This window comes from Lepidochelys kempii, chromosome 2, assembly GCF_965140265.1.
Source record: "Lepidochelys kempii isolate rLepKem1 chromosome 2, rLepKem1.hap2, whole genome shotgun sequence".
Taxonomy (NCBI): domain Eukaryota; kingdom Metazoa; phylum Chordata; order Testudines; family Cheloniidae; genus Lepidochelys; species Lepidochelys kempii.
In genome coordinates this window covers 46,808,950-46,824,248 of record NC_133257.1, presented here as the reverse complement: position 1 = coordinate 46,824,248, position 15,299 = coordinate 46,808,950, and the positions used below count along the sequence as shown (strand labels likewise).

The 15,299-nt window shown below is 39.9% G+C and overlaps 1 protein-coding gene across 3 annotated transcripts in view; it reads right to left on the bottom strand.

The window, feature by feature from the left end:
- The window catches only part of NBN (nibrin), a 64,118-nt gene that overhangs the window by 11,497 nt on the left and 37,322 nt on the right, over nucleotides 1-15,299 (bottom strand). For all 3 annotated transcript variants that reach the window (XR_012157145.1, XM_073330621.1, XM_073330622.1), the window contains 6 exons: nucleotides 14,418-14,515; nucleotides 7,923-8,070; nucleotides 7,152-7,433; nucleotides 6,131-6,602; nucleotides 2,985-3,056; nucleotides 1,126-1,281 (listed from right to left, as the gene is read on the bottom strand). Coding sequence is in view for 2 of the 3 variants with exons in the window: in XM_073330621.1 (XP_073186722.1) it covers nucleotides 1,126-1,281; nucleotides 2,985-3,056; nucleotides 6,131-6,602; nucleotides 7,152-7,433; nucleotides 7,923-8,070; nucleotides 14,418-14,515 (1,228 nt within the window). In the remaining variant the exon portion in view is untranslated. The remainder of the gene's footprint in view (nucleotides 1-1,125; nucleotides 1,282-2,984; nucleotides 3,057-6,130; nucleotides 6,603-7,151; nucleotides 7,434-7,922; nucleotides 8,071-14,417; nucleotides 14,516-15,299) is intronic.

Here is a 15,299-nt window from a genome sequence, read left to right as displayed (position 1 = left end):
TCTGTCTAACAGTATCTATGCAATGAACAGTTCTACTTAAATAGCACACCACCTGCAAACTGCCAACTCTCCCCCAAAAGAAAGACTAGTTATATTTTCATTTGTTAAATTAATAAGCTAATACATTTAAAATGCATTTTGAAAACAAGAGAAACTGATACTTTAAGTTTCTAATCCAGTCTGATGTAGAGAAGAATTTGTAATGCAGAATCCAGCAAAACAGAAAGGATGATACTTTCAAAGATACTGCATGTCCTATTAAACAATTTTAAAATGCCACTTGGAACTATGGTAGGTACAATATTTTCATACAAATGTGATTTTCAAGATGACCATGTCCATTTAAAGGCATTTAAATTTTTTACTTAAGTGTAATGTATTGCATATCTTAGATTACACTCCACTTTCTCTTTAAATTCTGGGCTGAAGCTATATTCCTACAATGAACACAAAGTTTTGTAAAAGTCACTTTCAGAACCCAATTGATTTTAGTTTTATAAGACATGCATTTTAGTAGTATGTTTTAGAAATCCAAATTTTCAAAATGTAAAACTTCAAGCCAATATATGTTCTCAATATGTTATTTGAAAGTGACACAGTAAGCCTAAGAAGAGATACAATCTGACGTTATGATACTGTTCAAGATCACAGTATCATTTAATGAATCAGCCTGAGTAAGAACTGCACAAGCCTCCAGAAAGAACACAGGTCTCTAGGTAATCATGTGGTGGGAGCAGAGATGGCCTGTGCCTGCTGATGGAGGGACAGGGACGCAAGTGAGGGCAGCCAGCTTCAGTACTGCTACTGAGCATGCTCAGTCCATGTGAAGGTGCTCAGTACAAGCCAAGGAGCGAATATGGGGAGCACGTGACTCCACATGCCCCCCCATGGGTTGCCTCTGGTTGGAAGGTAACCTTCTCTGGTATCTGTCTGATAAATTAATACAAAAATAGCCACAGTATTTTGCTCTTCACCACAATGGTGACAGCAAGTTAATAAAATATAAGTGGAAGTAGAATCTCTAAGAATGCCTTTCATCTAATAACATTTCTTTTGTATTATGGCAGCACTTACATAGCTATTTCAAACAGTGCCATCTTGTGGCAGTTTAAAATATGCACTCACCTTTTTGAATTTCTTAAAGTTGTTCAGTTGCTCGTAATCAATTTGTGCAGCAACAAGACTATTTGGCCTTGGATGGCTAACAACCAGTGATCTAAATTCAGTCAACAAGAGTCTGCTGGGCAGATTGCTGGAGACATCTTGAAGTCTGTCAGTGTTCTTGTGAGAGGAAAAAGGGGAAAGGAGAACTTCAAGTTGTTCAGTAAACTAAGAGCCTATTTTAAGAGATCAGAGAATGTACACTTGACGGGTTAGAAATGGAAGGCAGATATTAGCTCAGAACAGTCTAGATAAAGCTTAAAATTTAAAACTAGATTTCTAGTAAAGTAAGGCCTGGTCTAAACTTAAGTGTTATCCCCACTCTGGGGAAACTCAGACCCAGGTGGTTCCTCTCCTTGCCGTGTGGTTTTGGGGGGGAAACTGCAGGAAGGAACCAGGTTTGGGTTTGGGTCTACACTGCAGCTGGAGATGTAGTTCCCAGCTCAGGTAGATGTACAAGCACTAGCTTTGATCAAGCTAGCATGCTAAAAATAACAGCGTAACCACTGCAGTGTGGACAACATCATGGGCTAGGCAAACTGTGGGGCACACCCAGAGGAACATTCGGGGGGCAAGTGGCAATGCCAGGCAGCTTGTGCCAGCTCCATGCAGTGGGGCCTGGGCCAGCCCCCATGGAGGGAGGTGGGGAGAGAGAGCCACCTCCACCCAGACTCACCTCAGCGGGCCACTCACCTTGTGAGGAGACGGGGACAAACAGATTCCTCTAATGGTAAGGGGGTGGGCGACTGGAAAAGTTTTCACACCACTGGACTAGTCAACTGAATACGTACTTAGGGTCTCAGATGGGACTGTATTCTGGCACGTAGTTTGTGATGCTGGCTGCACTGCTATTTTTAGCAAACTAGCTTGATCACAGCTATCGTGTGTACATCTACCCGAGTTTGAAATTAATCTCCAGCTGCTGTGTAGATGTACCCAGAGACTCCAGCCCATAGGAACAGCTGCAGAAGCAGCCAAATCAGGGACCTTTGGACATTCAGAGAACCTTCTATGGTTTGGACTGGACTTTCTCTGCCCTGTGCTGATTGGCTGTTTGCTTCAATCCTCTCAATCTCTTCATGTCATCTTCACTCCATACCTGCTCTCTTAACTTCTTCTCCCCTGCCCTGTCCCCCTTACCCCCTCTTTCTTTCAGTGCCCTTTCTTCCTTCATTCCCCCCGACCCCCATTTAGCTGATCTTCCAACCCCTCAAAATTATGGAACCAATATGACATTTGCTGCCATCATATTTTTACTTTGCTTGTGTGTTATACCCCTTCCCCCACCCTGTGTCTGTCTGGTCTATTCAGATTACAAACTCTTTGGGACAGGAACTCCACTACTATTTGTACAGTGCCTAGCACAAGGAGGGCTTATTCTTGGCATATGATTACCATAATAAACACATTAATAATAATATTTTAGTTAAGGGTGTGATTTATTCTACTGTAATAATTTTATGCCAGTGAAAGCCCTATTATGGACACAGTTATAATATATATCCAATATAAAGATGACTTCTACTGGTGTATTTATCTCCCTTCCCCTATGGTAATAATCTATATGGGATAAGCACTTTTATACCAATGTAACTGAATCCACACAAGAGAAGTTGGTGGTGTACCTGTACATCTTTGACTATATACTGATATAGTTAAAGTGGTACAATTTTTATGTTTAAATAAGCCCTCATTCATCAAACCCTCCTATGTCTACTGCACACATATGAACTTAGTTTTAAAAGCAAAAAACTGGTACATTTCCTTCACATTTCTCAGTATTAACTAATGCTAGGTATTCCTTACATTGACTAGTTTCTTACCAAAACTGATGATTCCTGCTTAATCTCAATTTTCTTCTTTGAAGTTGGAACAGTGCCAAGTTCGTTTTCTTGCTGTTTGACCAAACAATTTTAAAGAGCAGTCATTGTAAATGTAAATTATGATCACATGTTTTAAAAAAAAATACCCTGGACATATACTTTAACAATGCGTTGTTCTCATAAAACCACTGTCCCTGGTTTGTTCAGATTACTTTTTTTAGTATAAGAAAACAAAGTGTTTTTCCTTAAAAATTCATAATTCCTAAAATCCTACCAGTAAGGATTATGAAAATCACTGTAAGTTTTCAGGTATGAATGAAACTATTAGTTTTCTATTTTAAATTATATCCCAGAGCTCATGGTCAGGAAATAACTAGATGTAAGTGTCAATTTGGGAGCAATCTTGATTAGGATCAAGGCTAGTCTCCTCAAAGCCTGTAGTTAAAGAAGGGAGAGCAGACTACTACACATCACAATTTTGCTCAATAACTAATAACTTCCTCTAAGGCTTTTCGTTTTCTGCTATAAAGGTGTGTTGACGTCACAAGTGGTGTTTGTTATGAAAAAATCCAGTGGGGAAGGTGCTAGTATCAACTCAGTGTTTTCTAAATTGTTTACTTGCAGTGGCCCAAGTGGTCAGATTAGATTAAAATTTTGTCTTTTATCAGAAGTCCCCTGACGTTTTTGGCTCAATACCAAATATGTTCTTTCACACCAGAAAACTAAAGTCTTGTCTACACTTTTACCTCAGCCACATGACCAGAATCTCAGTACAAATCAGACCTCAGAGTCCAGATTTGCAACCTCAGATTCCAGAATGTGTGCAAAAACATTTATCTGACCTCTGAAAAGGGACACAAACAAAGAAGGATTCCAGGCCACAGTTATCAGGCAAGAACTTGTCTACCACATGAAGAATTAAGCTTATAATAAATTCTTTAGTTACTATAAGTGCGTTATGTCTAAAGAGTCTTGAGAAGTGCTCTCTTTCAGGTGAATGTCATCAGCTTCCTTTATTTCAACAAACAAGTAATTTTCGGTTCCACAATATAGGTGAAGTGAGGGGATTCTTTACTGTATAATGTGGAAAGTTATCTGATGCAAAGAAAAAATCCCATTATTATTTTTACTGCACTTAGGCCAGGTCTACACTAGGTAATTTTCCCACCAGTGTAGATTAAGCTTCAGCAATTTGTGGTGTTTTTACCACCATGTCAATTAAACCTAATCCTTGCTCCCTTAACACCTCCAAATACACACACTTGTCCCCTATGCTTGTAATAATATCCTTCTCCCAAGCATCTTCTCCTGTCCTCCTCCAAGTAACTTATTTTTAATTAGACCAAACAGCCAGTGCCTTCTAGTCTTCCTCTACGACTTTACTTCATTCTCAAATTTTAAAGAGTCAGTAATCACAAGCTCATAACCACACAATCAATCATGTCAGCCCTTATTTGTTATAACCCTTATTCCTCCGTTTGCCTGCTGTCATCACTCACATTGTCTAACTTTGATTATACACTCTTTGGGGTAAAAACTAGGGCAACCAGTTTTCCAATATTAGGGGCTGTCTTATATATGCAACTATATTTCCTTCTCCTTCCCCCTGGAGAAAAAAAAAATGTCACGATTTTTCACACTTGCTATCTGGTCACCTAAGTAAGAACAGTTTTACATTTCTACAAGTTTTGTGTAAATTTATGGTGCTGTATAAATGTGAAATAAGAACATTTTAAACTTTGGTTTCTTTCTGCAATCTGAAGATAAAAAAAGTTGTATAACCTGTGTGTCCAATATCTGTTGTTTAGCTAACGGTCACAGCATGCTAATCTGGGTGCTAACCAGTTGACACATTCTTGGCTTTTCCAAGTGGCATGCTTTCAAAACTTCAGAATGTACCTCTAGAAAAGGAGTTTTCATTGGCGAGCAACATTAGTTAATTTACTATTGTGAATAAAAGTGTGGCTGATTTACTGTGGCAGCCCAACAAAGACTGATATATGGAGTCAGCATACAGAAGAGCATGTTTGGAAAAAAAATGGGACAGTGCTTTATTTTAGGAAAGAATCTCTGTGGCAAACAGAGGAATATTTCCAAAGGGGGAAAAAGAGAGAAGTCACAATAGCCGTTTACATTCAACCAAAATGTTTCATCACTTACAGTTCATAAACCTTTCTAAACCCATAAGGTTGGCTAAAATATTTAAGCTGCAATATACTTATAGTTTAAGAAAAATATTTAAGAAATTAACCCCATATCAGACCAGACTTCTGTCTATGCAGCCTAGTGTCTCAGTTTCACATATGAGGCTTAGCTATTTGAGAGATATTAGGCGAGAACGCTAAGAACACATAATGATCTGACAATATATCATCTTACTGATGCCCAACACACAGGTACAGAAATTCTGCAGCTGGAAAGGAGCTTGACACAGTTTCTCCTGGGAATTCAGGAGCATAACAGTTAACAACAATAACTGCACACTGTACTAAAAAACCTTCTCTTCAGGACAGGAAAAGATTTGGCTGTTCTGCTTATAAAGGCTATATTTCTTTAACAAGAGCAAATTGACAGCTTCAGAAAGCAAGCATGAAGCGTAAATAACTGATGCCAGTTTAAAGTTATAAAGTGCCTTCATCTGGGGAAATAAACTCTAAAAACACTACAGGATAGTGAAAAGAAAAGGAGTACTTGTGGCACCTTAGAGACTAACCAATTTATTTGAGCATAAGCTTTCGTGAGCTACAGCTCACTTCATCGGAAGCTCACGAAAGCTTACGCTCAAATAAATTGGTTAGTCTCTAAGGTGCCACAAGTACTCCTTTTCTTTTTGCGAATACAGACTAACATGGTTGTTACTCTGATACAGGATAGTGACTTCTGGAGAGCCAGGAAGTCTATATTTTAACTCATCCATCACAACATTTACATAAAATCCCCAGTCTACACCTACTGCTCGTTTATAATGGCATAAGAGCTAATACAATGCATTAAAATTGCTCAAAGCTGGTATCTGTTCTTAAGCTGTATTTGTCTCTGTGCTAACAGTCTAATCTTGCAAGATGCTGCTGCACAGGCTCCTCCAATGACACTGCAACTTGCAGAATCAGGTCCATAACAAATGATTAATAAAGAACGTTACTTACCAATATCCTATTGGCTTCTTCTTGAATTACATTTTCTTCTTCAATCCTTTTCCCCTTGGTTTCCAAACGTCTTTTTTTCTGCATATTGGCTCCATGCTCCTCATCATGATCCCCCACTTCAGCTTCCCAATCCAGCTCTTTGCTCCCAAACACAAGCTCTAGTGTAGCTGCATCCTCAGCTAAACCACCTAATTCTTTTCTTTTCTTTGATGCAGGCTTTTCACTGGAAACATTTTTAGTAACAGTTTTATCTTTCTCTGATTTGCTACTTTCTATTGCAAGCTTTAGGCTTGTGTCTACATGTGAAAGGTTTGTTTTCAGGTCCAAGGTATATTGTTCCTTTTGAGTGTGTTCCACTTTACTTTTCCACATCAAGGAAGTTGTGGGTTGGGTTTGACTGGAAAGATGAGATGACTTTTCCTCCATCTTTGCCAGTTTAGGTACAGATGTTTCTCCCTCTTCAATCCTTTCCCTTAGCCAGAAAGAAACAAAGAATTTTTCAACATGATAAACTCAGTAAGTGAACAATGCACAATGACTGAATATGAATCCAAAAATCCACAAGTGATGATTTTCTTCATTTTGATTTTGTAATGTTGCTTAAATGATTAGAGTACTTGGTTGTGTGCACTGTGGTTGGCTATATGTTGGGTGTCCGTGGGAGTTTGTTACAGAGATGAACCAGCTGTATGAGCGTTGCATAATATAAGTGGGAGTTAAGGCAATCTTTATTTATATGCCTCAACTTATGATTTTCTGCATTTTTCATTATTGTGTTGGGATTTGAATCTGAGCAACCTTAGCATACACTTTTCTGTTTGGAGAAACAGATACCTAGAAATGGCCAGTTTAAAATAAAAAAAATGAACAGAGGAATTCAATTTCTTAGGGAGGTAGTAAAATCTACATTGGGAATAAAATGTATGCCCCTTGAACTAAAACAAATTACTTTCTAAAACAAAAATAGCACCATCTGACAATATGAAAGATACCCAGAAAAAAAGAATTTCCGTGAACATACCTTTTCTTTGGAGCTGCCTGGAAATAATTTTTAATGGAGTTAGACTCTTGCTGTGAAGCTCTCTCTCTATTTCTATTAACTCCTAAAATTTTAGAGGGTGAGAGGGGTTGACTTTTTTGGTCAACCCCAGGTGTTTTATGCATCTTGGGTAATACTGTCCCTGTATTTACATTGCCACTAGTGCTGGGAGTCTCCTTCACAGTGGTTATATTCTGTGAATACATTTTGTCTCTGCGATCCATTTTGGGAGTTTTCTCTCTCTTCTCTCCGCTTATCTCCATACTACACAAAAGGGAGAAAAAATACTCAGTAAACATACAGGCAGTCATTGCAGAAACAGCATACACATTACAGAGCACCACAGTAATACAGCTGTACCTGTGGTATACAATGAACACTTATGGAAGCTATATAAATTAATATTAATACCTGCTATTAATATGACTAAAATATCTAGATAATTATGAAATTGCTTTATAATTCTGAACATGGTTAAAAGAGCCAATCAGATCTGCTGCATCACCAATTGCATCTTCTACTGTCAGACCTGATGCCCCAGCTGGCTTTCTTGCTATACCCTATCACTTCAAGGCAGAAGATGGACCACCGGGATAGTGATCACAGTTTACTATTGCAAGTTAGGGAGTGCCACATCAAATGTTGAGCTCCACTGACTATGGCAAGTCTATAACTGGCTCAAATTTCCTCTGACATGCTAATAGCCTTATTTATAGACATCAACTTAGGAAACTATTTCAATGTGTACTTTACCATGTGTCCATCAGTTCTTCTGGTTCTGTGTCAGCTACATATGCTGTGTTATCACTTGTAGTAACAGGCATTATGGTCTCATCTACAGTCGAACTCTGAGAAAGGGTTGGATGCGGAATAGCTGATCCTGGACTAACCAGCTGTTTAGCTGCAAGTTGAACATACGGAACAATTAAAAAGTTAGCAGTCTTCCTGTGGCTCTGTGTATGTATAAGCCATTATTACAGTACTATTACTGTTAACTGATTTTAATTATAAATTCACAGAGATTCAATAGTTAACATACAACTCCAGGCAGCGTGCTGCTTGCCTGGAGCTAGAATTCAGGATGTGACCGAGCGTCTGAGGAGACTGATCAAGCCTCGCACCATTACCCCTTCCTACTTCTCCACGTGGGCACCAATGATACTACCAAGGATGACCTTCAGTGGTTCAGACTACGTGGCTCTGGGAAGAAGAATAAATGAATTTCAAGCACAAGTCATGTTCTCATCCATCCTCCCTATTGAAGGAAAAGGCACAGGTAGGGACCATCGAATTGTGGAAGTAAATGCATGGTTACGCAGGTGGTGTTGGAAAGAGGGCTCTGGATTCTCCAACCCATGGAATGTTGTTCCAGAAAGAAGGATTGCTAGGAAGAGATGGGATCCACCTAACGAAGAGAGGGAAGAGCATCTTCGCAGGCAGACTTGCTAACCTAGTGAGGAGGGCTTTAAACTAGGCTCACCAGGGGATGGTGACCTAAGCCCAGAGGTAAGTGGGGAAGTGGGATACTGGGAGGAAACACAAGGAGGAGGGTGCAACAGGGGAGGCCTCCTGATTCACATTGAGAAAATAGAACAATCGGCTAGCTATCTTAGGTGCCTCTACATGAATGCAAGAAGCCTGGGAAACAAGCAGGAAGAACGGACGTCCTGGCACAGTCAAGAAATTATGATGTGGTTGAATAACAGAGACTTGGTGGGGTAACTCGCATTACTGGAGCACTGTCATGGATGGGTATAAACTGTTCAGGAAGGACAGGCAGGGGAGAAAAGGTGGAGGAGTTGTACTGTATGTAAGAGAGCAGTACGATTGCTCAGAGCTCCAGTATGAAACTGCAGAAAAGCCTGTTGAGAGTCTTTGGATTAAGTTTAGAGGAGAGAGCAACAAGGGTGATGTCATGGTAGGCATCTGCAATAGACCATCAGACCAGGAGGATGAGGCAGACGAGGCTTTCTTCGGACAACTAACAGAAGTTTCCAGATCACAGGTCCTAGTTCTCATGGGGGACTTCAATCACCCTGACATCTGCTGGGAGAGCAATACAGCAGTGCACAGACAATCCAGGAAGTTTTGGGAGACTGTTGGGGACAACTTCCTGGTGCAAGTGCTGGAGGAACCAATTAGGGGCTGTGCTCCTCTTGACCTGCTGCTCACAAACAGGGAAGAGTTGGTAGGGGAAGTAGAATTGGGTGGCAACCTGGGCAACAGTGACCATGAGATGGTCGAGTTCAGGATCCTGACAAAAGGAAGAAAGGAGAGCAGCAGAATACAGACCCTGGACTTCAAAAAAGCAGACTTTGACTCCCGCAGGTAACTGATGGGCAGGATGTCCCAGGAGGCTAATATGAGGGGGAAAAGGAGTCCAGGAGAGCTGGCTGTATTTTACAGAAGCCTTATTGAGGGTGCAGGAACAAACCATCCTGAATTGCGGAAAGAATAGCAAATATGGCAGGCAACCAGCTTGGCTTAACAGAGAAATCTTCAGTGAGCTTAAACATAAAAAGGAAGCTTACAAGAAGTGGAAACTTGGACAGATGACTAGGGAGGAGTATAAAAATACTGCTCGAGCATGCAGGGTGTAATCAGGAAGGCCAAAGCACAATTGGAGTTGCAGCTAGCCAGGGATGTGAAGGGTAACAAGAAGGGTTTCTACAGATATGTTAGCAACAAGAAGGTGGTCAGGGAAAGTGTGGGACCCTTACTGAATGGGGGAGGCAACCTAGTGACAGATGATGTGGAAAAAGCTCAAGTACTCAATGCTTTTTTTGCCTCAGTCTTCACAGACAAGGTCAGCTCCCAGACTGCTGCACTGGGCAGCACAGTATGGGGAGGAGGTGAGCAGCCCTCAGTGGTGAAAGAACAGGTTAAGAACTATTTAGAAAAGCTGGACATGCACAAGTCCATGGGTCTAGATCTAATGTATCTGAGGGTGCTGAGGGAGTCGACTGATGGGATTGCAAAGGCATTGGCCATTATCTTTGAAAACTCATGGCAATCGGGGCAGGTCCTGGACGACTGGAAAAAGGTGAATATATGGCCCATCTTTTAAAAAAGGAAGATGGAGAATCCGGGGAACTACAGATTGGTCAGCCTCACCTCACCTCAGGCCCTGGAAAAATCATGGAGGAATCCTCAAGGAATCAATTTTGAAGCACTTAGAGGAGATGAAGATGATCAGGAACAGTCAACATGGATTCACCAACAGCAAGTCATACCTGATATGACGAGATAACGGACTCTGTGGATATGGGGAAAGCGGTGGATGTGATAGATCTTGACTTTAGCAAAGCTTTTGATGCAATCTCCAACAGTTTTCTTGCCAGCAAGTTAAAAAACGTATGGATTGGATGAATGGACTATAAGGTAGATGGAAAGCTGGCTAGATCATCGGGCTCAACGGGTAGTGATCAACGGCTCAATGTCTACTTGGCAGCCAGTATCAAGCGGAGTTTCCCAGGGGTCAGTCCTGGGGCCGGTTTTGTTTAACCTCTTCATTAATGATCTGGATGATGGGATGAATTGCACCCTCAGCAAGATCGTGGATTACACTAAACTGGTGGGGAGAAGTAGATACACTGGAGGGTAGGGATAGGGTCCAGAGTGACCTAGACTGATTGGGCCAAAAGAAATCTGATGAAGTTCAACAAGGACAAGTGCAGAGTCTGCACTCAGGAGGGAAGAATCCCAAGCACTACAGGCTGAGGACCGACTGGCTAAGCAGCAGTTCTGCAGAAAAGGACCTGGGGATTACAGTGAACAAGAAGCTGGATATGAGTCAACAGTGTGCCTTAGTTGCCAAGAAGGTTAATGGCATATTGGGCTGCATTAGTAGGAGCATTGCCAGCAGATGGAGGGAAGTGATTATTCCCCTCTATTCAGCACTGGTGAGGCCACATCTGGAGTATTGCATCCAGTTTTGGGCACCCCAATACAGAAAGGATGTGGAAAAATTAGAGAGAGTCCAGCGGAGGGAAATGAAAATGATTAGGGGGTTGGGGCACATGACTTACGAGGAGACGCTGAAGGAACTGGGATTATTTAGTCTGCAGAAGAGAAGAATGAGGGGGGATTTGATAGCAGCCTTCAACTACCTGAAAACGGGTTCCAAAGAGGATGGAGTTAGGTTGTTCTCAGTGGTGGCAGATGACAAAACAAGAAGCAATGGTCTCAAGTTGCAATGCAGGAGGTCTAGGTTGGATATTAGGAAAAACTAGTTCACTAGGAGGGTGGTGAAGCCCTGGAATGGATTACCTAGAGAGGTGGTGGAATCTCATCCTTAGAGGTTTTTAAGGCCTGGCTGACAAAGCCGTGGCTGGAATGATTTAGTTGGGGTTGGTCCTGCTTTGAGCAGGGAGTTGGACTAGGTGACATTCTGAGGTCTCTTCCAACCCTAATCTTCTATGATTCAATGAACTTCAAGAACAAAATCCTAGGACTCTTTCTTGGTCAAAAATCCCACTGAAATTAAAGTCAATGAAAGTTTTGTTTGAGTAATGATGGACTGTAGGATTCTGGTCCACAGTATTCTCATCAATATAATAAATACTTTAATATTAAACTGTCATTGGTGCAGCACAAGACCCAGCAGTGCATATCATAAAACACAACATTCAAAAAACAAGAAATCTAAACTGATTATATGGTAGTTATTTTTTCAGGGTATTTATGGAACTCAGGATTACTACTATTTAACTTGCATCTAAAGTGCAAGAAGGGATCCTATGACAGAATACACCGGCTAAAGGAGAAATTTATTCCTAACCCCCGTCAATCATTGATTGACTTACACCTTGAAGCAGGATGGTTTATAACCCTTAAACATTTTTATGCAAACATAAATGTGGATGTTTACCTTATCCATATAAATATTAAATCCTTTTTTGAATCCTACTAATTGTTTGCCTTTATTTAGTTTTAAATTTTTTGCTTCTCGTTTTGATCAGATGTCCCTTTATTGTTTCACATGAGACAGTAATAAGGAGCACGCAGTTTACATAGTGAATCTCATTTGTTACTTCACTCTATCGTGTCCTCACTTAATCACCTCTTCAGTGAATGAATCAGTACTAATCTTTATAATCTTTTCACATATGCAGTCTTCCAAGTCTCTAAATCATTTTTGTTGCCCACATTTCTGCTGTACCTTTTTTCTGATGAGATAACCAGAATTAAACACAGTACTCAAGGTGGGAGTATATCTTCAATTTTATATAATGGTATTATATTTTCAGTATTTTTTCTTCTATATCCTCCTCTTTTTGTGTGTGTGTGTGGGGTGGGGTGAGGTAGGGAGGTGGAAGAGAGAGTGGTGATTTGCTGCCATTGCACACTGAGCACAGGTCTCTTTAGTGAGTGGCTACACTTTGTTTTGCTTTGCACTGCTGTGAAAAACAAGTTGACTCATGCTTACTTACAGTGCATGGTACTGAATGTTTGGGTAAGATAGCTTTTAGTGACATTTGAATTCTGGAATTGCTTCCTCCATTAGATTGTGAGTGTGATGACCTTCATGGCCTGGAACAAAGTCCATTTATTCAAGCATTTGCCTGATGGGATGAAGACTGTCTCTCTCTACTTACATAACTGACTATGGGACAAGTCTCATTAGGTTTTCTTAATACTAGTCAACTTATTTTGTATGGTTTGTAATATAATTTATGCACATATGTCCAGAGACAGGTGGTTGTTGTTTTTAAAGAAACATTACAATCAACCAACAAATCCTATTGGGCTGTGCCAGTTCTGTGTACCCCGCTTTCCCTCATGAACTTCCTGTTTCATCGTCAAGGAATATTGGTTTGTTTGTTTTTTCCAAAACTAGCTTATTTCTTTAAACTGACTTTTGTGCATTTTTCAACACATGTAAGAATCAACAAGCCTCATCAGCAGGGGTTACTGATGCACTATCTGGTGCAAGGCACATGGGATGAAAACCTTGGCCCCACTGAAGCAAATGACAAAAATCACACTGATTTCAGTGGGGACAGGATTTCACCCTCACCCTTCAGTCTCGTTGCCTGAATGCACTCAAAATATACACCAATGAACCAGAAATACTCATCATTTTAGGACTTATTGCTTAATTTAAAAATTACATAGAAAAGCATGTAATTTAAACCTGTAAATACAGCTTAGGTTATTAACATGATACAAAGCACATACTATTTTAATCCCTTAAACCATGTCCCAGACTTGATGCCCTGCCCCCCACCCCTCCCAAAAAAACAAACACGTTTGGAAAACAGGAAAAACTTAAGATCTGTTCACACAGACTTAGACTCTTATTGCATTGGTGAATACAATGCAATATACGAGAGTATAAATTGGTTTAAAAATAATCAGGTAAATTCATGAAGGATAGGTCCCTCAATGGCTATTAGCTAAGATGGTTAGGGATGAAACCTCATGCTCTGGGTGTTCCTAAACCTCCAATCGCCAAAAGCATGTGACACTGGCGACTGTCAGAGACAGGATACTGGGCTAGATGGACCATTGATCTGACCCAGCATGGCTGTTCTTATGCTAATACTTGGAAACAAAACACCAAAAACCAAACCTGTGAAGTCTAGACCTTTCCCTATTATATTTTCAGGCCAACTAAACTATTACTGTTCTGAATTTTTATTTTAGATTTTTTAAAAGATTAATGCCTTTAAGTGCAAATAAGGAACTGCATTATAAATCCATTCATTTCTTATTATTTTTATTATTTTTACTTTCTGCTGTTCATCCTTCATCTGTTTTGCAGTACTGTTCTCATTCCAAGGGTCCAGGATAGCATGGAATAAGCAGATTTACATACATGTTGTTCCTGTGTGCCATTTAAAAATGTGGATTTCAAAACATTCTTTTAATACATTTTTGTATATTCACTGCACAATATATCTGATTTTAAGTCAGTCTCTGCTTTTTTCTTTACATCTATAAATATGATTATCTTCGGTGCAAGAATTATAAAAACATTAAAGCAAAAAATACTATATGGAAAAAAGAAAAGAACATTTATTTTAAAAACATATGTAGGCCTGAAAAGAGAACGGCCACTAGCTATTACTTGACCCTTTTGTATACAAAGACATATGTTGCCTCCTTTGCTTAAACTAAGATAATCAGCCATGACTAGGACTCTTAGGTTCTATGGTAATACAAATAATAAATACTACTAACAAAAAATAAAATACCTTCCTTCTTCCCCTCCCCCCAGCAGAGTAACAAAGTTTATAAAATTACCTATGCCAGGCTGGTTTTGAGGGTTGCAATATCTTTCCATAGACATGAAGATAACTGCTAATCCAATTTCTGCTTCTGGAATGGCTCTGAGATTATTGCTAGTAAAAATAAAACAGTTTTAGAAAATTAAGTACCAAAGATCATCAGCTTTTATATCCAAATACTCTGTTCTTTTATCCAAACATGTGCTTCTCAAAACATGTTCAAAGATGGAGTGGCAAATGGCAGAAATCCCATCATACAATACAAAATGCTTCATGCACCAACAGCAGGCTTAAGGGAAAGAATGTTAATGTATGAGCCTTGTAGGTGAGAACTTCAATGTCCCACTGCCACTGCAGGTCCATTTTTAGTCCTAGTAATCTTGACAGTGCGCCTTTCCCTTCCTTACCTCAATCAGTTCAGATTTGGACACTTCGCCAAACTAATGTGCTTCCCCATAAAGTGTCCTCTAATTCACTGGGCAGGAGGAGAGTAGAAAAATAATATGAAAGACAAGTGCTTCTGACAAGATGTGACTTCTATGGAGGCACCTCTCTTCCATGCACACAGCCTCCCCTGAAACAAGACAGGTTCTCTAGTTTTCTTTCCTACGTGGGTGATCTGTGGGCCTAAATACTATTAATCTATTAGGTTCAGTTAAAGTTTTTTTTTATCATAATTATTACCAATGTTATCCTCTATAAAACATATGACACAGCCTCTGCTCCTGAGATCTTATTTGTATTCAGTAAGAGTTTATTTGGAAAGTAGTTCCTATTCATCTGTTGAGAAATGCACTTGTGTTTCTTTAACCAATAGATTCTCTCTCCTATTTTTCACAATCCTTTTATTCATAGCTTTTTTTTTTAAAATGGCAGAACCAAAAAAGGACTTGACTTT